This window comes from Sturnira hondurensis, unplaced genomic scaffold (genome assembly GCF_014824575.4).
Source record: "Sturnira hondurensis isolate 20B ecotype Veracruz unplaced genomic scaffold, ASM1482457v3 Scaffold0008640, whole genome shotgun sequence".
Taxonomy (NCBI): Eukaryota; Metazoa; Chordata; class Mammalia; order Chiroptera; family Phyllostomidae; genus Sturnira; species Sturnira hondurensis.
Genome location: NW_028081271.1, coordinates 4,667,423 through 4,691,282, shown reverse-complemented (window position 1 = coordinate 4,691,282; position 23,860 = coordinate 4,667,423). Strand labels below are relative to the sequence as shown.

Genomic DNA, 23,860 nt, shown 5'->3' with positions numbered 1-23,860 from the left:
AGTGTTTCCTAACCCATTTTATAATATTAAAACTTTATTTCTCTAAATCATAAATACTACTGGAAATAGAACCAGAAGGACTTCTTACATGGCATATAATGTACAGCAGAGGTCTACAAAAGATGAATCTCAAGTCACCTTAAGATACAGACTGAATAGATACAGAGACACCTTAAGATACAGAGTCCCCTGCTGGGAACTGGCCTGCAACCCAGGCATGTGCCCTGACTGGGAATCGAACCACGATCGTGTGGTTCGCAGGCCTGCGCTCAATCCACTGAGCTACACCAGCCAGGGCAATGGGTATTTTATAGAGCATTTCCACCGCTCACGCGGACTGCCGAGTTGCCCCGGGCGCCCAGCAGGCAGGAGGGTGGTCCTCACCGGCTCGCGGTCCTTACCCGGCACACGTACTGGCTGCGCTCCCCGGGGGAGAAGGTCTGCGAGCGCACGATCACGCTGCTCCTCACCAGGGGGCGCTGCCGAGCGCTCCGCCCGCCGAGCTCTTTGGGCCGCACCGCCAGGCTAGTGTCCTCCGCCTCCTCCGTGTTTGTCTCTTTGTCAACCTGGAACAGAAGTCCTTTGTCAGTGATGCACGTGGACACATTTATGACCCTTTTTTCGTAGTGCAAAAGACCTAACCTTCCAACAGAGGCTCATCCAGCACTGGGGTCACTTCGGAGAGAGGGCTTCTGTACGCCTGATGGGGACCCCAGGAGGTGGACCTCCACGGGCTGGGGAGGGGGGATAGGAGGGGGCGAGTGGCAGGGGAATATCTGTCTAACAAGGTCACCCTAAATGGGGGCGTCACCTGAGACAGATTAGGCCTGAAGAATGAAGGTCTGCATTTATAGAGGCTAATTGCCGCCCTGCAAACAACCTTATCTGGGCACGCCTCATCATTAACTGTCATTAAACTGACTAGTTTTTCTTTTCCAGAATAAGTGATAAAAGCAATTAAATATAAGAAAATGAAAATACAAGGCAAAGTTATAGGTTGGCACAGAACACGGAATTATACGTGTACGTCTATGTGAAGTCTTCGGTCGGGGTGGAAGTGGCACTATTTTTCTCAGGAATAAAGAACTGAGATTGTCCAAACTCGCTACAACACCCTAAGTTTGCCGTCACCCTCACAACTTGAAAAGAATCCCCGCGCCAGTGTCAATGTGCTCAGCAATGCGGCCGGCACCCGTGCCCACACTGAGGCTCCTGCCACCTTCCGGTAGAGAGTTCAATCAGAACGCACTCTAACGGGAATGGACTTTAAATGCGTGCTGCATGTCTGAAATCGAAATAAACTTATGACATGCACAAAACCTGATACAGTTAAGTAGCCATCCCGGTGTTATCCAGAAAATCCTGAAAAGGCTTTGAATAAAGACTCACAGAACATTTACCAAGATCTAAATAGCACCATTTATCTTCTTATGTGAAAGTCCGGTGGAGAATGAGCATTTCGGGCCCATTTAAACATTTTAGAGCACCCGCTATGCCTCTTACAGTCTGCTCCCACGAACGCCCATCCCGATCAGCTTCCGAACAAAGTCAGCCTGGAATCACACCCGCAGAGATGGACTTGGCTGAGGGGAGCGTGGCCTTCACAGAGTGTGGCGGCCACTACTCACCAGGGCCGGCCCTCCAGGCGGGGGCTGACCCCCGGGGTCGCTGGCACAGCTGTTTCCTCTCCTGCTTGCGTCTTCACTGGTCTTGGGCACACTGGGGCAGGAACTGGAGCCTGCTGTACGGCTACTGCCCTCTGGCCACACGCCTTCAGCCCCTTCTTCAGCCCCAACTTCATCGGCGGCCTCTCTCAGCATTGCTAGCCTGTGGTGAAACAAAGCGAAACTCACTCTGAGTCATGGCGGTGTGGCCGTGAACCCTGGGACTTGGGCACCAGGACCCATGACCAGGGCGAGGCACAAGAGATTCACACAGTGAGTCAAGCTAGTTCCCTGGCTGGGACTTTTACCAAAATGCTCACGCAAAATAAAATTCTCTCTAGCGATCTACAATGGAATCACCATACTTCGGTACTAAAAAGTTAAATTCCTGACGTCTGACCTCATTCCCAGGGATTAAAATAGAAATATCCTGAAAAGAATATAAAGTTTAGCCCAGCCATTTAAAAATAGCGTCACTCACTATGACATAACTTGTTCATTTCTTAGTTGCTCATTTCCTGTAAAATTAATCACAGGGTAGAACAGAGTGACTCGCTGCTAAGACAGGAGAAAGACTCGAGGCTGAAAAACACCATTATCACTGAGCTCCCGGTCGAGGGGGGCAGCATCCTGTGGAGAGGGGGTTCTTCCGCTGAAATAGCCCAAGACTCGCCACGCCACAGCATCCTGTCCCCAACAAGCTGTGGCAGGGGCTTGGGGACATTAAAAGTGGGACATCGATGCGGGTTGTACTCTGGTTAAACCCTACTGACAGGAAAGCAAACATACCGGTGTGCTTTAGAAAACCGCACGCTTTGCTGAGTTCCACGTTCTTAGAATGCACACGTGTTTTCTACCGACAACTGGAAGTCGAGCTTTCCCTGCGATCGGTGGCGGACCCATAATTAAACGCCATCATCCAATGAAGAAGGGGAGCCAGCCGTGGTCACTGCGCGTCATGGATGCCTTTACGTTACGTACCAGGTGTGTGTTTGGAAATGTGTGTGAAACCGAATGCAGTTTATATACACACGGAAGGCTTATTGTCTGAAGACACCTTGATGAAGTTTATAACTGCTTTCATGTTCATTTTTTTCTGCAGTGCTCTCATTTTTATTCAGACAAAGGGCTTTCCATAAGGACAAAGTATATCTGTGCCTTTTTATATCACTGTAGTAATCTGTGCCTTCCAAATGTCTGTGATTTGGGTTTTATTTTATTTTTAAAAAAGATTTTATTTAGTTTTAGAGCCCTGGCTGGTGTAGCTCAGTGGATTGAGCATGGGTCTGTGAACCAAAGGATCACCGGTTCGATTCTCAGTTAGTGCACATGCCTGGGTTGCAGGCCAGTTCCCAGCAGGGGCCAGTTCCCAGAAGGGGACGCACGAGAAGCAATCATACATTGATATTTCTTTCCCTCTCTCCTTCCCTTCCATTCTAAAGATAAATAAATAAAATTTTTTTAAAAAGTAAGGTGATTACTTATTTACAAAAAAAGATTTTATTTAGTTTTAGAGAGAGGGGAAGGGTGGGAGAAGGAGAGGGAGAGAAACATCAATTGGCTGCCTCTTGCATGCCTCTAACTGGGGACCTGCCCGGCAACCCAGGCATATGCCCTGACTGGGAATTGAACCGGTGACCTTTTGTTTGCAGGCCAGTGCTCAACCCACTGAACCACACCAGTCAGGGCCAAGATTTTTTTTAATGACATCTCTTGTCCTTCTAACTTGTGAAACGTTTTATGTGCTCACATACACACAAATGCATGCTGTATATGTATACATACATACATACATTTTATATATGTATATATATATAATGAATTCCAATAACTTTACATGTATACTTAAAAAACAGATGTAGTCACTAAAATTTGTTTTTAGAGAAAACAGTACAAACCAAGAAAGATATTGTTCTTTAAACATATGTGAATCTAGACAAAAGCTATAATAATCTTTTTTCCTTTTTTTAAAGGATGGGGTATATATATATAATGAGAGAACAAAAAAAAAGAAAAGAAAAGAAGTTGAAAGTGGCAACAGAGAGGCATCTGCTCTGACTTCCCAAAGCCCTAATGGCATTTCTGGTAGTTTAAGGCAACAGGGAGTCAGGTTTTAAACTTATCTATAAATCTGCAATAAGCTACCATGCCTTTCGAAATAGACAATTTAAAGTTTAAAAAGCTCAAGAAATGGTGTTAAAATTCACTGAAGAATGAGGCCCACTGATGTGCTAACTGTGCCGACAATCTCACCATCTCCCGCTTCGACTCTGTGATGACCAGGACAGTCGTCCCCCCGGGGCAGCGCCCTGCCTCTGCCCCTGCTCCCACGATGCCTGAATATGAGCTGAGCCCATAGAGTTTTCCCTGAAAGATTCCTAGGAGAAGCTAATCACATCTTCTTTGAGTTCCCAATCACACAAGGACATGAGGTCTTACCAATCTCCATCCGGGCCACTTTGCTCTTCTCCCAGCCCCGGTTCTTCTTCTTGGGCTAATTCTTGTTCCACAGCCAGCAGCTCAGCTGATGTTCTTGCAAGTAAGGCCGACACTGCGTCCTGAAGTGTGTAAAACACGTGGCAATTAACAGTGTACACTTCCAAAAATAAGGTGAACACTCATCAGAGGGAACTTCCGGTTGTGAAAATGCTGGTGCTAGACCCAGTTCTCCTGCTGATAACGTGAAAGATAACTACAATGAAACCAGAAGCAAAGAACAAACAAAAGACTCCAGCTGTCTTAAAGCGATGAAGAGCCACAAAGGCAACCAGGGCTGGACGGCCAAGTCCCCAGGCAGAAGGGCAAGGCAAGAAGGTGGGCTGACAGTCACTGCCCCTCTGTTCCCTTGGGGGCATGTGTCAGTTTTAAAGGTGATGTGGACAGACCCACCAGAGTTGGGGCAGTGCTGGTAGAATGCAACGGGGAGACCTGAGTTCAGGACTACCATGCAGTCAGCATGCCAGGGACCAGAGCGAATGAGCTCCAGAGGGAGCCCCGTTGTGGGTGCAGTATCCCTACCCGGGCATTTGCCATTCCTAAGCTGCAAATGTGCAAAGCAAGACGCTGAGAAACAAGCAAAAACTAGCCGGGTGGAGGCTACAACACTAAGCAGATATTTCAGGTGCCTCACCATTTCTAGGGAGAGAAAGATTGGAATTCGGGTCCCCCAAGTGATCCAGGTGATCTGCCCATACTGCAATCTGCCTTCCAGGAGAATACTGCATCCTCTCTGGAGGAAGCTGCCAGCCAGAACCTCTCTAATTCTTCATACACAACATCCAGCATTCCAGTGAGAACAGGACCCCGTGGCTGAAAGCCAAGAGAGACAACAGACAAAAGAGGCAGGCCTGCGTGTGACCCGCATACTGCAGTGGTTAGAGAAGAAATGTAAAGTTTTACAATTTATGTGTTTAAGAAAACTGATGAAATGACGCAGAATTGCACTAGAATAAACACACATAGAAATCACATGAACACATCAGAGTCAAAAGGCTGAAAAATCAAAGAAAAAGAAGAACTTTTACAAGCAGTGAGAGAAGAAAAGGTGCATTACCTGTTAAGGATCGACAATGGACAATCTACCTTCTGAGCACCCACCCCCCAAATTGGAAAGCACTTATTTGTGAAGATACCGTCCCCCCATGGTCCCTGCAGCACTAGTCACAGTAGCCGAGACGTGAACAACCCGTGTCCTTCGGCAGATGGTTGGACAGAGCTGGGACACCTGCAACGAAATGCCATTCAGCCATAACCCTAAGAGACACTTGTAGGACACGCCGCCTACAACAGCAGAACGCATGTTCCCCTCAGGTGCACCTGGAGCATCCTCCAAGCTAAACCATAGGCGAGTCTGCAGAGCAAGCCTCAGTCAATTCGGGAGGACTGAAGTGATTTAACATATGTCCTCTGACCACACTACTATCAAATTAGAATTCAATAACAAGAACAAATTGGAAATGAACACCTTCATCAATAAACCAATGAGTCAAGGAAGCCACAAGGAAAGTTATAAAACACTTGGACATGAATGATAATTAAAACACAATATACTAAATTTGACAGAATGCTAACACAGCGCTCAAAGGCAAATTTATAGCTGCCGGCACCTATAGTAGAAAAGAGGAAAGATTTTGAATCAGTAACTTAACCTCCTACAATAAGTAAACAGAAGAAAGAGCAAAAAAACAAAAGCAATCAAAAGGAAAGAAAAATTGAGACTAGAGTGGAAATTCATGAACTAGACAACAGAGAAATAGAGAAAAATCAATGAAAACAAAAGTTGATTCTTTGAAAAGATCAAAAATATGATAAACTTTTAGTGAAATTGACCAAAAAAATAGAGCAAAAGCTTAAATTACTAATGCCAGGACTGAGAGCGGTGACATCCCCGTCAACTTCACAGACAGAGAGTGGATTACAGGGGAACACTACGACCAGCTGTCTGCCGACAACCTGGATAACCTAGATGCTATGGGCAAGTTCCTGGACAGACCGGCTACCCACAGGGACACGCTCAGAACAATTCTGAACAGACTCACAGCAGGGACAGACACTGCACCAGCAAACCAAAGCTCTCCACAGCAAGAAGTCCAGGCTCAGGTGGCTTCCGTGGGGAGCTCCACCAGACTGAAGAATTCGCATGGACTCTCCTCAACCTCCACCAAAAGCCGGAAGAGGAGGCAGCACGTCCTGACTCATTCATTCCCTAAGTATCCTGCCATCAAAACCAGACACAGATGTCACAAGAAAACTATGGATATAGACAACAAGTCCGCAAGAGAAAAATAGAAAACTGAACCTAGCAACATATGGAAAGGATCGTACACCACGACCCAGTGAGTGGGGATGTGTCCCAGGATGGGCTGAGCATGTGAAAATCCAGAAACTGTATGAAATAGAATACAGGACAGAAACCACATGATCATGCCAATAAATGCGAAACAGCTCTTGTGAAATCCAATAACCTCTAATGATGGAAACGGCCAACAAACTAGGAAAGGAAGAGGCCGTCCTCGATCTGATAAAGGACATTTACAGGATCCCACGGCAGAAACTACGGAGAATGCCCCTGAGGCAAACAGGCACAGGACCAGGGCGTCTGCTCTCACCCGTCTCTGTCTTACACTGGGAGTCCTGGCCCAGGCGCCTAGACGAGAGTAAGAAATAAAAAGCAATTGGGAAGGAAGTTAGTAAACTAATTCTGTTTTCGGGTGATATACTCTTTTACCTAGAAAACCCTAGAATCCACTAAAAAACTATTAGAACGAATAAATGAGTTTGGCAAGGTTGCAGGATACTAGATAACTAGACAAAAATTAAGGGTGCCATAAATAATCGGAAAATGCAGTTAAGAATATAGTTCTATTTGCAACAGTTACCCAAGTAAAATGAAAAGACATGTGAACTTGAACTCTGAAAAGTATAAAACATTGGTGAAAGGAGGTTGGGAAGAGCTAAATAAATGGAAGACATCCAGTATTCATGGGCCAGAAGGCTTAATCCTGTTAAGATGACAAAGTCCCAAAGTGACCCACTGGCTCTGTGAAACCTCTCTCAAAATCCTCACTGTCTCTCTCTCTTTCTTTCTCTCTCTTTTTTTTTTTTTTGCAGAAAGTGACAAAGTGGTACTAAAATTCATGTGGAAACGCAAAGGAACCTGAGTGGCCCAAACCATCTTGAAAAAAAAGTTTGATGACTCATACTTTCTGATTTCAAAATAACTACTAAGCTACAGTGATCAACGCAGTGTGCTACTGGCGTACGTACAGATGTGTCTGCCCCAGACCGGGCTGCGTCGGTGAGCTCTGCCAACACGCTGGCTTCCCTGTTCCCACTGCCCACAGCGTCCACTACAGGTTCTCGCACACAGAAGACCCGTGGAGCACTGTTGCCGTAACTGCCTGACTTATGCTTCACACAAAGTCTTTCCTCACACACAGTCTGAAATAAACTTGAACTTGGTAATGACATCCCACAGATGCCTGACTGGCGGGGAGCAGCCCCCTGGTGAAGCATGACTGTTGGTTACAACGCACTTCTTAAAAGAAAATGTTTGTGGAGATCGATGTGACCATAGAGACTAAGACACTGTTTGGGCTTAATAATTATTAACATTTGCAAAATATAACAGTTCCAAGCGTACAGCCTGACAGTGAACAGGAGGTGTGAAAATATAACCTTAAGAGGTTTTTCATGGTCACTCAGAATGATGAAGCTTCCACGTCAGTTTATTTTTATGGGAGAACGTGTGAGCAGAAACTGGTGATGCTTTTATAAACCCTACTTGAAACAGAGCTGGACATTTTCTTTCTTTTTGAGGAAGCTGGGAGAAAAGCGAGGGCTGCGAACGGAGAAAGGGAAGGACGGCACTCGTGAATAAAAGCACTCTGGTTTCACAGCACATCACACCCCACGCTGTCTCGTTAAATAGTAATGGCCGTTTTCTCTGATTTTGACTCACCAGGTCTATCGGATCCACTGATGGCTGGTTTGATTGAAATACAGAATCCTCATTTTCTTCCTCATTCTTTTTGCAAGGCATTTGCTTGGAAGGAAGCAAGTTATACCAGAGAGTGAAAATCTCATTGGAGAAGGGCAAATCCGCCAGGCTGATCTGGGTTCCAGCCTGTGTGAAGTAAAAGAAAAAAATAAGAGAGAAAATAAAATGCTTAAATTCATATTTGCTCCTGATATAATTAAGATTATTGGGCAAACTTATTTTAGGGTAAAAAAAATGCAATACTCATGATATAAAGTATCCGTGGATTTTTTTTAAAACCTGAAGATGTCTTGTATTTTCAGGTGTGAGCAAATATGAAATGACCCAAATCTAAAGCTAACTCTGGGGTAGCATTGTGAGAGACTATTTTCCCAAAGCCTAATAACTAAGCATGAGACATTTTGCAAGTGAAATTACTTTTAAATAAAAAGTTAAAAAATAAAAACAAATTAACTATAAACTAAGTATAAGTTATAGACACCTTATAATGTGCTATGAATGACCTGATTATTATTGACAAAAATCCATTGACAATTTGAAAAAATGAAGAAAAAAACTCCACTGTGGTTCTTAAATGAAAAATTAGAAAAATTTTTTTGCATTAAGTATAATGTAAAAAAAAAGGGTTAAAAGCTTTTATATTCTACCAAATCACACATATCAGCCAGAATCTAAATTAAACTGTATCACTGTATAAGACTACAAATTAACATATTTGCCAACTTTATGAAGCTGCCGACACATATACTTATTACACTAAAGCCTTCCCGACAGCCTAATGAATCTGTTCCCTGTGCTTCTTTCTAATGTTCTTTATTGTCAGGAGACACCAAATATTTTCATACACAGAAGAAGTATTAATAGGAGATCTTTCTCATTAGTAGTCATCTTTTAAACTTCGTGCATTGTGAAACACGTATTTTTGAGTTTCTTACTCTACTGCAGACAAGAGTTCAGGTAGAGATCCACACTGTTATTTTTTTTAAGCACATTTGAACACCTCGTTTTACTGGTGTGGGATGCCTGTCTGGTTGTGATGCACCAAGGTGCGTGACGCTCACTACTAGCCATACAAAGTCTTCCGCTTTAGCATTTAAATACCATATTACGCTAAACAGGAACGGTATGTCTTCCTAGAAGCTCTGCTCCCACAGCTGGGGAGAACGAGCTGAAGAAAGAACTCCACTCCTTCGCCCCGTGTCTGGCCCAGTTTAAACCTGTGATGGTGAGTTACATGTGGAAGGTCTCTTTGGTGTCTGGCGCTGTCATGAACTAGCTGTGTGGGCACATGAACTTTCTAAGCAGTTCCGCATCTGAAAATCGGGGTGCTCATGACTTTTTCATAAAGCAGTGATGAGGACCGAGTGAGATAACGTGTACGAAGCACCCAGCACAAGACTCTCGCTGAGAATAAGAACCCTGCTCCGTGGCGACGGGCGGAACAGAGGTGCGAGTGCTCTGCGGCCAAAGGGCAGAGGTAGCCAGTAGATGTGGCAGACAATTACACTGTGTGAGCAGATGTGGGAGGTCTGGAATAAGAAGGCAAACCCGAAGTCACTCTTTCAGAGGAGAACCGACACGGCCCCGGGTGTGTCTGAGGCACTGGGCGGGCCTGCGGGGGCCTCCGGGCTGGCGGACAGCACCCCGAACGCAGCCTGAGCCCGTGTGGTGGTGACGGTTCCCAGGCACTGGGAGACCCTACCAGGCACTCTTCCCTCCAGTGGGCGCCGACGCGGCAGAGGTCCACCCGCAGGGTCCTCTGCTGCAGGGCCGTTTGGGAGATGGCCACTCGGAACACATCGCCGAACGACAGGGACTCGGTGGCCGGGTGGGCTTTTGTCCGGAACAGACAGCTGATGTCCGCTGAGGAGGGCAGCAGGGCGACCCTGAAGTATCTGCAGAGAGCGAGGGAGAGAGAAATGGGCTTCAGAGGCTCCTCAGTTACCCCGGACTCGCAGCGATCACCTGGAGCTACCTGCCCGAGAGAGGAACTGGGGTTCCGCATCAGCATCGAGCTTGGCTGTCACCATGGGCCCGTCTCGGCTTGGGCTCAGTGACACGGAGGCTCTGCCCCTACCCTGCCTGCGCCCCGGCCTGCCACGCCCCATGGGCCACAGCACAGGCAGTGCCAGGAAAGTGGAGGGGTCTAATGAGTGTCCCACCTGCCTGTGTCCAACCAACTCCAAAAGAAGTGATTTCTGTGCCTGGGAAGGGGCAGATACTGGTTACTCTGTCGCAAGGACATTCCTCCTGCGTGTTTAACAGGAGATGTGGACAAGCGTGTCCCAGGAGGGGAACATGTGGTCCTCCTAGAGAGAAAGAAGGGCTGAGCGGCGCACTGTGACAAAAGTTTAAGACAGACAAAATTCAACGAAACATGTCACTGTCCAGCACCTCAGAAGCATTGGAAATGACACACAGTTTTCAGAGTCTTGGGCTTTGTAAAATTCAGAAGGGTGAGAGAGAAAAATAACTTCTAATACTAACTTTAAAGTGAGTTTTTCCGAGCACACATTCCATGAGGGCTCACAGTTCTTGGAAATAGCACAACATATCTTCCTTTAAGTCCTGGTAGGAGAACCCACGACATCCCTTGCCCGCCCCACACCAGGCTCGTGGAGTTCGCGGAGAGACGCTGCTCTCCGATGGTAAGAACCGTACACGCACACGCAGACTGCGGACTGTCCCTGTATCCCTGTGTTCACATAAACGCTGATTATAGAGATTCAGCACTAAAATCCCAGGGGTCCTGGGGCCACTGCTGTGGAGGCTGGCGATTCGGCAGAAATCTCTTTTCTCTGCCTTCCTGGAAAAGCAGCACAAGAGAGCTGGGGCGGAGGGAGGGGATGTTCTGTGTCTCCGACTTTGGTTTGACCCAGTACTAACCACTTCCGTGACCCTAAAACGGTTCCTGTGCAGCCCAGCGAGGTTGCCGTGGTTCAGAGCTAGGGGAACGGGGGACAGCAGGGAGGGTGTTCTCCTTCCTCCTGCGGCGGGGACCCATCTCCCAGCTGGAGCCGGGAGCCACCCGCAGACACTCAGGGCTGCTGCCCACCAGAAAACCCTGCCAGTCCAGGAACGAAGAACTCTGTTAAGGCTGGGTCATCCGAGGGGTCACCTGCAGCAGCGTCATAATGGAGGCCTGGACTTTCCCATGTGAGCTTCAGGCCATGCTGCCACGTGTTGTGGGGAGGGCCGGACCCTACATGAGTGCTCCCTGCACACTGGCCGGGGCAGAAGCGCCTGCTGTCCTCACCACCGAGGACTGCTACTGGTCCTGACCGATGCTGGCTATCACCATGCCTCCAGAGGGCACCTGTGTGTCACCCCCCTGAGGTAAGTGAGAGTGACTGTCATTGGTTTGGTGGAGGCAGAACCCCTGGGGACACCCACCTTTCTGCTGTGAGTCTAAAGAAAGGATGCGTTCTTGAGTTCTGTGGCTTTCTTGTGAACTTGGGGGTTAACTCTCACTGATCATAAACTTGACCCCAGGCAGACCTATTGTCTCTGGGCGCCCTACTAAAATTAAAGGTCAGCCAATGGCATGCTCCAGTGCCCCAGCGTATTTGTTGGTAGGGGGTGGTCATGGATCCCTTCCTGAGGCCAGTCTTCCCTGGATACTACTGACGGGTAGTCCCTGGTCAGCCCCAGAAGCAGGCTCTCGGGGGTGGTCCAGCCTCTCCCCCACGTGCCTTCCTTACTTCCTTGCTGGGCTCACTGATAACATGGACCCTCAGAGCCTGATTTCAGGAGGTCCTCTGAGCCCTCTCCTCTCCCGGAACCTGCTCCCCACCAGCTTTGGTGATCGTCAATACACGGCGATCAGTCTATCCCCTACTGAGTAATCTCCATCTGGGTCTTTGTTCCTTAGACCTGGCTGCTGGTCTCTGATAATCCCTCTAAGCCGCGTTGTGAGCAGCCACAACTCAGCAATAACAAAAGTTTTAACTGGATTTTAAGAACTCATGCCCCACCCCAGCATAACACACAATTTCTGATGCAAAGGGAGATTAAAAAGTCTTGGTTCCTGAGAAACAATCACAACCCGAAGTGCTTTTTGCACGTTCTCCTTCCTTTCCGTCTTTATCTGCTGTGGGTACGGCGTGGCCGGCCCCGCTCTGGGCTTGCCGGAACTTCAGGGGGTGGGCTGTTGGTTACAAGGTGAAACGATCACATGTGGGCAACTTCAAGCTCCTTGATTCGATGGTCACCGATTTTACTCACACTTTCGCAGTATGAGGTATCAGGAAGGCATGGAGGTTCCGGAGTAGTGCTATAATCACCATGAAACTTGACCTTTGGGCGTCGTATCTGTCAAAAGGGAAGCCCAGGAGATGAGCAAAGAGCACGGGCCAGCCGTCGCTGCGGGGGAGTCTAGAAGCGCCCCCCCCCCCCCCCCCCGCTCGCCAGCCCCCCGCNGCCCCCCCCCCCCCGCCGTGCGCAGTCCTGTACCTGAGTCCAATCTGCACCTGGGCTGTCTCCACGACGGCAGCCTCCTCCTCCCCATAAGGAACTTCTTCCACCTCACTGGGCCTGGCAACACGGAGACAGTGGGAGGAGAACGAGGGATGAATGGGGGCCCCCAGGGGTCCAGTTACTGCCTGCCACTTAGTGGGAATGCCAGCCTGAATTAACAGCACTCCCACACTGCCCCTGGGGGCTGGCCCAGTGAGAACTCATCCTGACGCCTTTCTTCAGCTTGTCAGGAGGAGTCTGTCCCTGACCCTTTGGGGGACACTTTCTGACGCCTGACTTCCCAGGGCCTCCCTGGGGCACACCACGCCCCTGGACATGCTCCGGGCTTTCTCAAGCAGGCTCCAGGAGCTGGCTGTGCCCAGCGGGCCGTGGCCAACCTCTCGGTCAAGTTTGAAGTCTCAAAGAGGGTGAGGTGTTCGAGTACGGTTTGTCGTTTCCCCGGCCAATGGCATGTTTCAGGTGCACCGAACTGTTCAGGCACACAGCCCTGACCCCGAGAGGACTGGAGAGTGACTGCTGAACAAGCCAGCCCATCCCCCACACGCATGATAGCAGGAGGTGGGAGGCGACTGAGAGGCCCCCTGCTGAAGGGACCCTTACTGTTTCACGAAGGCCTCGTAGACCCCACTGTCTCCAGCCACAGACTCGTCGGACACGGCGGCCGACACACAGGCCATCTTCTCCCCGAGCAAGTGGGCTGCTCTCCGTTTGGGCAATGACTTTTCCACCTCTGGGGAGGGAAGGGGGCCATGGTCAGGAGGACTTCTTGTTGGGATAAATTAAACAAAAAATATACAAGCAGTTCGGTTCTGAGAGACCCATGCCCACCCGAGACGCATGGACATTACTAATCACACCAACAGAGGTGGGGGACTCAAGGCTCTGTGACTAATGAGGGTCCCGGCACACCAGTGATCTTGGTCATCAGACGAAGAATACGGGTTTTCTTTGTCCTGACCTGAATATTACTGTAAGGAAAGGGGTAAAGTACAAGCATTCCCTTTGGTCCCGAACCTCTTGTTCCTTAGCTATTCCCCGAAGTCCCATCCACGCAGGGGGAGAACTACCCGCCTCCCTTGAGTAGCTGATATTTCTACACTGGAGAGCGTGGCGCTCCTCCAGGGCCGGGAGGATCCCTTTGGCTCCCCCCCCCCCACACACCAGAGCCTGCACCTCCTGCAGAAATGAAAGAGAGAAGGCTTTCACTCGGGGAATTCCTCACCAGCTAATACCATTAAAGAAAACCCTTTGTGCTACTGAATCTTGAGCACCAACTACCACCTAACTGTGATCTCTAACTCTCATTCGTAGCCCAGCACCCTGCAGGGAGCAGGGAGCACCCACTGAGGAGAGCCCTGCTCCCCTGTAACGAGCCCTTCATCACCCAGCAGGGGCCAGTGTGGGTGGGCAGCTCGCCCCCTTCCGAGCCCTGACTTCGCATCTGGTTCAGACGTTTCAGTTTTAGGGCTTCAGATTAGAGGATGGATCACAGGACTGATGGCCAGAGGCGGGATGGCCTTTTCCTCGATGACAAAGTGGCTTCTCTCCGCCCAGCCCCCCGTGGGAGGGGGGAGGGTGAGGATGTGATTTATTGATTACCCCCAGAATAACCACAGCAGCCTGACGCTGACTTTGACCATGATGGAGACTGACTGGGGAAGGACTTTGGAGTTACTGCAGCTCAGCGTCCATCACCCAGCAGGGGCTGGTGCCACGGAGCAGAGGGAACAGAAAAAGGACAAGACTAGACCTGCACAAGGCTCCAGTGCACCCGAGGGTGGTGGTGGGGGTGGAGACAGCCCTCGTCACCTCCGTGAGCTGCCTGCCCCCAGCCAAGGTCAGACGTCCCCCGAACAGGCCAAGTGTTGGTGAACTGACCAGAAGAGAATTCGTCTTTACAGTTAAATACATGCTTTCAGTTGTTTTCACACATCAAACTGAATATTACTGGCAAACGAAATTCTCTGGCGTATTTTTCCTTAGGGTGACTTTTTAACTTTTTAAATGCATCACAATGATTTGTTTCATGGAATTGAGATATAAAATCTCTCTATATAGACTTAAGGATATATGTAAGTTATATATATATTTTAAAAGTTAATTAATTCTATGTCTTGTGGAAGCTTCAGAGACACGAGTCTCTGGCAGAGGTGTCTCAGAGAGACTCGGGAGCAGACCCCAGGGGCAGGACAGGGACTTCAGGGCTTCAGGACCCCAGGGTGGGGGCAGGCCTTGGGTCACGTTCTCACTGATCTGCTCCCTTCTCCAGCCTCTGGCTTCACTGACCGGCATCTCCAAGTGCACCAAATGTTGAGAAGTGCTCACGAGCGAGCACTCCAAACACATGAGGAGAGAATGCAGCCTTAGCCTGTTCAAGGACTGGAGGACCCTTCGAGCCCAAAGCCCAGAAGACAGGCATAGAAACCACCCTGCCTTCTCCTCTCTCCTTTCCTAAATGTCCGTGGTTTGGGGTAGGAACAGAGTGTTATTACATATTGCCAAATGTTATCACAATTACCACGAACTGAGTGCCGGGTCCCAGGCACCAATGCCTGGGATGGATTACGGCAGAACCCACCCAGGACTGTACGAGGTAGGTACCTATCACCCCCATCTTTCAGACGAGGAACAACAACAGGCTGCAGAGACTGGGTCAGCGGGGCAGCCGAAAGGCAAGTGCCGGCGGGCTGGCTCAAGGGCCAGGGCTCACGGGGCTGAGGGAGGCCCGGGACAGGTTTCTGCTTTGCTCTCTGAGGGCCACCATGTAAGCACCACACCTGTGCTTATAAGTTCCTTGGGGTCGATCAATCCAGTACCGCGTCACTAGCAGCTCAGGCACCTGCCAGGCAGCGGCACGCCAACCCCACACACGTCCGCTTCCCCTGCCCCTGCCACCGGCAGGCGGGTCTGGCTCTTCAGGGTCTGAAGCCGTGCAAATGGGAGGGATTCTTCTATCAGTTTAAACACCTGGACTGGCCAATCAAGTAACAGGGATCCCCAGGACCACGAATACTAATTAAACATGCTCCTTGGAACACTAAGAAAATACTTCCGAAGGGGCCTGTCCTTGTCCGTGCTGTGGACACGTGGGGACATGGCAAGTGTGGATCGATACAGGGCTCCCTCCAGCCACGCTGGGGCTGTGGTTTCCTGTTCATTTCAGGGGGGCGCTGCCCCAGACCCCTTCCTTGGACCACAGCTGTGACCGCGGCCAGGGGACCATCATCCTGTCCTCGTTACAGCCATGCCTAACGTATAAGAGCTTCTGCTTCGCCAAGGAAAACGATTTCAAAAACATGAAATTCTCCTTCTGTTTCTGTCTCTGAGTCTAAGTGCAAGAGTTAGGACTCCTGTCTGCGGCTCCTCCTTGGGCTGCAACTAGAAACGTGGCCAGAAGGTGGCAGAGCGACACCGCCCCCTGGAACCAGCTGCCTCCAAAAGAGACAGCGAGGGGGAGCCTGGCATGAGACAAAAATTGTATTTATATAGAATTCCCCGAGCTGCTGAAACGTTGAACCCTGGTACTAATTAGCTGGTGTGCTAATTGCTTTGGCTTTCATCTGTCTTGGGCCAGCTTTTAAGAGAAAGCCTTTTTCTTTGCCTTGTTCTTTCAGAACCAGAAACAGTTCCAAAGTGTGAAGTGTGCCCACAAATCATGCTTCCAGTCACTGCCGTACACAGAGGGTGTCCAGACGACCCACAGATCCTCAGTAATGAAACTATTACCAAGGGAAGGTGGCTTTTATTTGATAAAGAAAATTGTCTAGGGATATCAATTTAAAACTCCTTAAACGGCCCTGACTGGTGTGGCTCAGTGAACTGAGTGCCGACCTGAGAACCGATTCCCAGTCAGGGCACAGGCCTGGGTTGCGGGCCAGGTCCCCAGTAGGGGCCACTCGAGAGGCAACCACACATTGATCTCTCTCTCTCTCCCTTCCCCTCTCTCCAAAAATAAACAAATAACATATATATATTTTAAAAACCTCCTTAAATGAAGCCAGAACAAAAAACTGCAGGAAGAGCGGCTTTTTCCATTTGTTTATATGGATAAAGTCACCCTCCGATTCTCCCCTTAAAACGGCCAAGAGGGAACACGGGACAGCGAGGCTCGCATTTACCTGCCGTTGCTTCATAGAAGGGCTCGCGGGCGCATGCGTGGAGGTCTTTGTCCACCAAGAGAGGCTGGGACGCACCTCCCGCGTCCGGGTCCAGCAGGGCCTGACTCTCGCCCAGGCCCATGTCTGCAAAGTGGCTGCTCAGGTCGCAGTCGTCGAAGTCGGTGGTGAACTGATGGAGGGGGACGTCGTGAGCAGACAGGGGAAACGTGCCCTCTAACACCAAGGGGGAGCCAGGCGGGGACAAGGAGGAAAGGGAGGACCGGGAGGACAGGGACGTCACGGACTTGGGGGCCTCGGTCAGCGGGGGGGCGGGGCCTGCCGCTGCGGCGGCCGCCCCGCAGGTGGCGCTCTGGCCGGGCTGGCTGGGGGACTTGACCACTTCGTTTTCGTGGATGGTGGTGATGGGCCCGGAAGGGATGTAACCGCCCTTTTCTTGCAGAAGGAAGTCCAGTTTGTACTGATAGTCGGCGTCTAGCTGGTCACCCTGACCGGTGTAATAGAGCTCGCTGGAGCTGAGGGAGTTGAGCGAGCCTCTGCTGGAGGTGTTCAGAGAGCCCCGGCTGGAGGCCAGGGAGCCGAGGCTGCTCCCGGACGACATGGACAGTGTGCTGGCGGAGAGGCTGCGAGAAGACGAGGACGCACTGTGAACACGGGTCACGCGGAGAGCCCAGGCGCAGCCCCTGCCGGCTCCCTTAAACCCCGGAGAGGCCAGAGAACTTCCTCAGTGGCTGGGCAGAGGAGCTTGCTATTATACCCCGAAGTTCCAGGTTTCTTCACGAACATTTTCCACCTGCATCTCTAAACACTCTTTAAGTAGCAATCTTACACTTATTAAAAACCACCCCCCTTTTGCAAAAGTTACAAAAATGGGGGGGGGTCAAATACCTATTGATAGGTCTACCTGCAAAGCTATCCAGAAGCAGCTATGCATTTAAAAATTTATAATAGGTCCCTGGCTGGTGTGGCTCAGTGGATTGAGTGCCAGCCTGTGAACCAAAGGATTGCAGGTTCAATTCCCAGTCAGGGCACATGCCTGGGTTGCAGGCCAGTTCCCAGTAGGGGGCGCACAAGAGGCAACCACACATTGATGTTTCTCTTCCTCTCTTTTCCCCTCCCTTTCTCTCCAAAAATAAATAAATAAAATCTTTGAAAAAATTATAATAGAAGGGGGAAACAGTACATGGTACTAGTGCAGTAACTCTGCTTAACATATGAAACTTCTTGTTTGTGAGAGAAACAAAAGAAGCTTCTGAAGACAAAGAGGTAACACAGAGGCCCCTGGGCTTGCCCACCTTCCCTCTTCTCTGTGCATTTACCTAGTGAATATGTTTCCAGACGAATCTCCCACCCTCCCTGTGTAAAAGGGCTGATGGGGAGAAAATGTGTCATTTCCCTATGTGTGTACTGAAGCTAAAATATGCCTCCTTCCCACAACATATTACAAATGTTTCCCAAATACGACCTTGGCATTCATATTTGAAAAAAATCTGTGCAACTTTAACTCTGGTGATTCAAGTTTTAACTGTACTGGTCCAACGGTGTTCTCTTCTTTTAAACGGTTGAACATGAGAAGGGTATTCAAAGGCGAATGAAAATGTGCCTGAGCGTGGCCGGGGACAAACCTCCCCTCCAGCACTAGACGGACCTACCTTTTCAGCTGTGAATGCAGGTACGTAGTTAACCTGGTGGTTTCTTCGAGTTTCTGTAACAGCTCTTTCCTCCGCTCTTCCAACTTCAGTCTAGGGAAAAACACAGAAACGAATTTATATTTTCAAATGATTATGCCAAAGCACAAAAACTGGAGGGAAAAGGAAAGACTCCTGTTATGCATATGTGATGTGCCACGGGGGCAGCGGGAGGGGGGTGGCGGTGACCCCGGCAGAGAAAGCAGAGACCGGCAAGAAGCAGGTGGGCAGAGGTGCCCACAGATGCACCTGATGAAGGAGGGGACCTCCACCAAGTCTCAGGGTAACTGAGAATGTGTTAAATTTGGTTTTCTAAAAGTTTCTTTAAAAAATTTTTATTGTATTTTTTCCCATCACCATTTAACCCCTTCTGCCTCCCCCACCCCTGTGGTCACCACACTGTTGTCCACGTCCATGAGTCCTTTCTCTTTTGTGCTCAATCCCTCTAAAGTTTTCTTAAACAGGTAAACAAATACTCTCCTGCTCTCGGGAATTATAGAAAGAGAGTGAGGAAGAAAATGAGAAACTAACCAAGATCACAGAACTTACAGGCCTGTGACGAGGCTCACGTCACTAGAATGATGTAAGAGGAATAACAGAGAATTATAAGAGATCATCCCAGGTACTGAATTTGGTATAGATCGTGCCAAAATAATATGTAGTGACAAAATGCTCCATCTTCATCTGATGAGAATTTTAAGGGTTAAGAAACGAATAGGTCGGAACTGCGCAAGAGAAGGACATCAACAGGATTGCCCCTCCTGTCCACAGTATGGCTGCCTCACAGCTGCCTCACCCCTGCGCTGAGTCCTCGCCACATTTCTGCCACTTGAATTCCACTGCACTTGTGTCTGAGGTTTTGTGAAACTTGGAGCGTCATGGGACTGGGACTTGATTAAGTCATTTGAAAGTGCATTAACCACCCAGGGGTTTATGAGACAAGGAGCCTGCTCGAGGGCCGTCTGTGTCCTCTCAGGGTCTGAGACAGCNAGAGGAGCCCACAGATGCACCTGATGAAGGAGGGGACCTCCAACAAGTCTCAGGGTAACTGAGAATGTGTTAAATTCGGTTTTCTAAAAGTTTCTTTAAAAAATTTTTATTGTATTTTTTCCCATCACCATTTAACCCCTTCTGCCTCCCCCACCCCTGTGATCACCACACTGTTGTCCATGTCCATGAGTCCTTTCTCTTTTGTGCTCAATCCCTCTAAAGTTTTCTTAAACGGGTAAACAAATACTCTCCTGCTCTCGGGAATTATAGAAAGAGAGTGAGGAAGAAAATGAGAAACTAACCAAGATCACAGAACTTACAGGCCTGTGACGGGGCTCACGTCACTAGAATGATGTAAGAGGAATAACAGAGAATTATAAGAGATCATCCCAGGTACTGAATTTGGTACAGATCGTGCCAAAATAATATGTAGTGACAAAATGCCCCGTCTTCATCTGATGAGAATTTTAAGGGTTAAGAAACGAATAGGTTGGAAGTGCGCAAGAGAAGGACATCAACAGGATTGCCCCTCCTGTCCACAGTATGGCTGCCTCACAGCTGCCTCACCCCTGCGCTGAGTCCTCGCCACATTTCTGCCACTTGAATTCCACTGCACTCGTGTCTGAGGTTTTGTGAAACTTGGAGCGTCATGGGACTGGGACTTGATTAAGTCATTTGAAAGTGCATTAACCACCCAGGGGTTTATGAGACAAGGAGCCTGCTCGAGGGCCGTCTGTGTCCTCTCAGGGTCTGAGACAGCGTGGGAATGAGTCTGTTTGGAGGGCCCAGAGAGCCGCAGGTTGCAGGCTGGGGTTGGCTGTGCTTCTTGGGCACCCTTAGCAAGTCACTGAGTCCAGGCCTCAGCTTTCCCATCTGCAAAACGGGGGGTTACAGTCCCATGGTGCCTGCCTGTGGAAGCTGCTGAAGGGATCCAATGGAGGGAGCGAGAGAAGTCTCTGCAGACTTCACACCTGCCCTGGCTGGTGTGGCTCAGTGGATTGAGTGCCAGCCTGTGAACCAAAGGGTCGCTGGTTCGATTCCCAGTCAGAACACATGTCTGGGTGGCCAGCCAGGTCCCCAGTAGGAGGCGCAAGAGGCGACCACACATTGCTGTTACTCTCCTCTTTCTCCCTCTCTTCCCTTCTTTCTTTCTTTCTTTTTTAAAGTGTTTTCTATATATTTTTTGGTCTTTTTTTCTTTATTTAATTCTTGTTCAAGTATAGTTTTCTGTCTTATATTCCCAGCCCTGCCCCCCTTCTTTCTAAAAATAAATAAATAAAATCTTACTCCCCCACCCCCCCACCTTCCTTGTTCAAAGCCCTGCCAAGCCCTGCAAGGCGGTGACTTCAAAATCAGGTATTCGCCTCTGGAGAAAAAGAACATTTCCCTAATTTTCAGCTTCTTTGAAATGTTATTTGTGTTTCAGGCAGTAAGAAGACAAGCCTGTGTTTTATTTATAGCTGTCTATCCTTTGATGTGCCACCAATACAATGCCATTATGTGTTAATGTAAAAAAAGTAATTCTGTTCATTTTGTTTAGTACTTCAAAGGGTGATACATTCTTAATTCACAGCTTTCAAAGGTGTATTTGGAAAAGGAGTACAGCCTGCATTTTTAAAAATCTCTTAAACATAAATAAAAACCCAACAAGGAAAAATATTAATACAAAATGGATGAAATGAATAAAGGTCTGGAGAAAGCCTAAAAACCAACTAAAATCCATGTCTTCTGAAACAGGAGAAGCACTCTCCAGTTCAGTTTTAAAACTAAATATTGCACCAACAAATGAAGGCTTCTCCAACACGTTAGGGAGGCTTCATTACGGCATCGATGTGTTTCACGCTGAAATTTAAAATCCCGTCCCGGTCACCAGCGCTGGTCCCCTCCCCCAGCCCTGGGCCATCACTCGGGTGCTGTGCACTGGGCCTCAGGCCTCTTCACGGCTCCTGTGAATCTCCAGGCCTGGTGTTTTGGTTAGTGTTGGCATGTCCCCCAGTCAGGTGACAAGCTCCCAGAAGGTGGGCGTCGGCCCTTCTTCCCACTTCCACCCAGGCCGCCTGAAGAGCCGGGAGCACCTGCCAGCCCTCCTGATGCAGACCGCCCAGAACTTTCTACACAGAGACAAGTAAAGGCCAGGTTTTCCATGAAAACATAAATGACACTGAGACCCCCACCTACTTGCTGTGACATTTTCCTCTGCAGCAGAAGCCTTGATACAGCCAGTCACACGACACTTGACAAAGAGGGTGGGTGTGTTCTGAGAAGTGTGCTATGCTTCCCGGTTGTGCAAACACTACTGAGCGCACTCACACACACCTGGACGGTACAGCCTGCCACACATCCCGCTGCACGTAGCGGCCCGGGGCTCCCGGGACACACACCTCGACTGCAGTCACCTCCCAGAACAACACACCACCCAGTCGAGGACAAGAGAAAACGCGGCCACTGAGGGACACGGTAAACCGGGCCGTGAGTGGCTGCTGCTGATGTCACTTGGCACCGTTGCTTAAAGTGCTCTTTCTTGAAGTGCTCTGAAAAATGGTGGCTCTTGAGCAAGCTTTTTAAAAGTGCTTGTTCTAGAGTACACTCTAACAGAACGATAAAAAGCACAGCATGGAGACCACATAAAGCAGCAATGCACTCGTCTGTCATCATCGTTGAGGATGAGGCCCTGTGTGTGTCGTGCTCGCATTCGACTGGGCAGCGCAGTAGGTCTGTGCGTGCCCACGTCACCATGAGCGTGTGAGCAAAGTGCCATGCTAGAACCTCACAAGGGCCTCGACGTCACGGGGCAAGAGGGGTTTTCCAGCTCCATTATCATTTGGGGGAAGCCACCATTCTAATATGTGGTCCCCTGCTGACTAAAACGTCCTTATGCAGTGCAAGGCAGAAATTAAGAGACAAAGAAGACGTCTTGGCAAGACGTCAGAGAGAACCTCTCAGATCTGCGAGAGAGTTGGGCGCAGTGTCACAGAAAAGCACAGAGTCTAAGGCATCTCAGGAACTGTGTGAAAAGTGTACGGAAGACGTGTAAAAAGTCCGCCACTGTGTGACTTCTCTTCACTGGAGAGCAGCTTCTCTTTGCTGAAGACCCTGGGCCGTGAGCAGCTCTCTCCTGCCCATCTGCGTCACCAACACTAGGTGGCAGGCTCAGCCCCCTCGGCCGGGAGTAGTGACACCGGGGAGTGGGTGGCAGGCCCCAGCCACACACAGGGGCTGAGCATTCGTGCTGAGTTTTTGACAGCGGCGATGGATGTGTAAACAAGAGTTTAAAAGCCAATAGCTAAGCACTTAGGAACAACGCATATTTTCAATGGCACTTCAACTCTCATTTCCGAAGCTCCAGCCCTTGGGAAAAGGACAGAGCATCGTGCCCGAAGGGCTGATCACAGCAAACAAACAAACGCCTGGTTTGTCTCTCCCCCGGGACCCTCCCCAGACCCACAGTCGACGGAGCAGAGCCGCTGAGATGGACGAGGGCTTCAGACACGTATGACTGTGTGACATTTAGTGAGTGCTCCCCACCCCAACACAGCACTGGAGGTTTACACTCAGGCCACACAAAGCTACCCCGTCCTTCCTATTAGCCGAGGGTTATCAAACTTCTATCCTAGCAACTCAGGCTATATAATACCTGTACACCCACAACGTCCAGGCAGTTCGGGAAACACCTGAATCCTGCCTCTCGCCCTCAGGTTTCGTTCCTCTGGTCTTTGTCAGGTGGATCCTTACCTTGCCAGCCTTGCTCATGTCTACCTCAGGCTGAGCCTTCGGTCAGCTGCACTGGACATCAGGGCCGGAAGGGGAGAAGAGAAGGGGCAGGCGAGGATGATGGGAATGACCAAAGAGAGGACAGGAATGTCACCTGTCGAGGCCTTCCCTTGTGCTACTTCATGCTCCCTAAGGCTGGGGTGTTGTAGCCATGCATGAACTTGACCAACATTTTCACTCACAAAAGTCAGTTCTCCCTAAACAGTTCAATGCAGGGAAGGCAAGTCCAAAGTTACCATCTAACTGGAATGTCCAATGTTCTCTCTCCACCATCCTCCCACCATCCTTTTCAAATGTTTGGTGTTGTGTAGACATAGGTCCTCAAACATTTATAGATCACAAGGAATTAGAAGGCAAGACATTAGAAAAAAAATAAAGCAACTGGGTCAGGGCTGGGTATTTTGAAGCTAGTTCCGGGTCATCTGGAATGACTCGGATGTGGGTTTCTTCCTTCTCATTCTGGACCGGGCACAGCTCCTCCCCGGCCACTGCCTGGGACTCTGCGTCAGTGTCCAATGACCAGGTGGCCCTCGGCTGACACAGGTGTCTGACCAGATCGGCCACCTAGGCCTGGACCCAGGGCGCCTGCGCAGACGTGCGCCTGTCCAGCTGGCACCTGGAGGGGGTCTGCAGCTTAACAGCCCAGCTGATCCGATT

The 23,860-nt window shown here is 49.5% G+C and overlaps 1 protein-coding gene across 1 annotated transcript in view; it reads right to left on the bottom strand.

Annotated features, from left to right (window-relative positions):
* The window catches only part of WWC2 (WW and C2 domain containing 2), a 131,148-nt gene that overhangs the window by 10,102 nt on the left and 97,186 nt on the right, over positions 1 to 23,860 (bottom strand). The window contains exons 10-19 of the mRNA XM_037055135.1: positions 18,407 to 18,496; positions 16,758 to 17,377; positions 13,240 to 13,369; positions 12,616 to 12,696; positions 12,388 to 12,474; positions 9,866 to 10,058; positions 8,125 to 8,289; positions 4,104 to 4,222; positions 1,629 to 1,827; positions 402 to 566 (exon numbers count right to left, since the gene is read on the bottom strand). Of these exons, the coding sequence (XP_036911030.1) occupies positions 402 to 566; positions 1,629 to 1,827; positions 4,104 to 4,222; positions 8,125 to 8,289; positions 9,866 to 10,058; positions 12,388 to 12,474; positions 12,616 to 12,696; positions 13,240 to 13,369; positions 16,758 to 17,377; positions 18,407 to 18,496 (1,849 nt within the window). The remainder of the gene's footprint in view (positions 1 to 401; positions 567 to 1,628; positions 1,828 to 4,103; positions 4,223 to 8,124; positions 8,290 to 9,865; positions 10,059 to 12,387; positions 12,475 to 12,615; positions 12,697 to 13,239; positions 13,370 to 16,757; positions 17,378 to 18,406; positions 18,497 to 23,860) is intronic.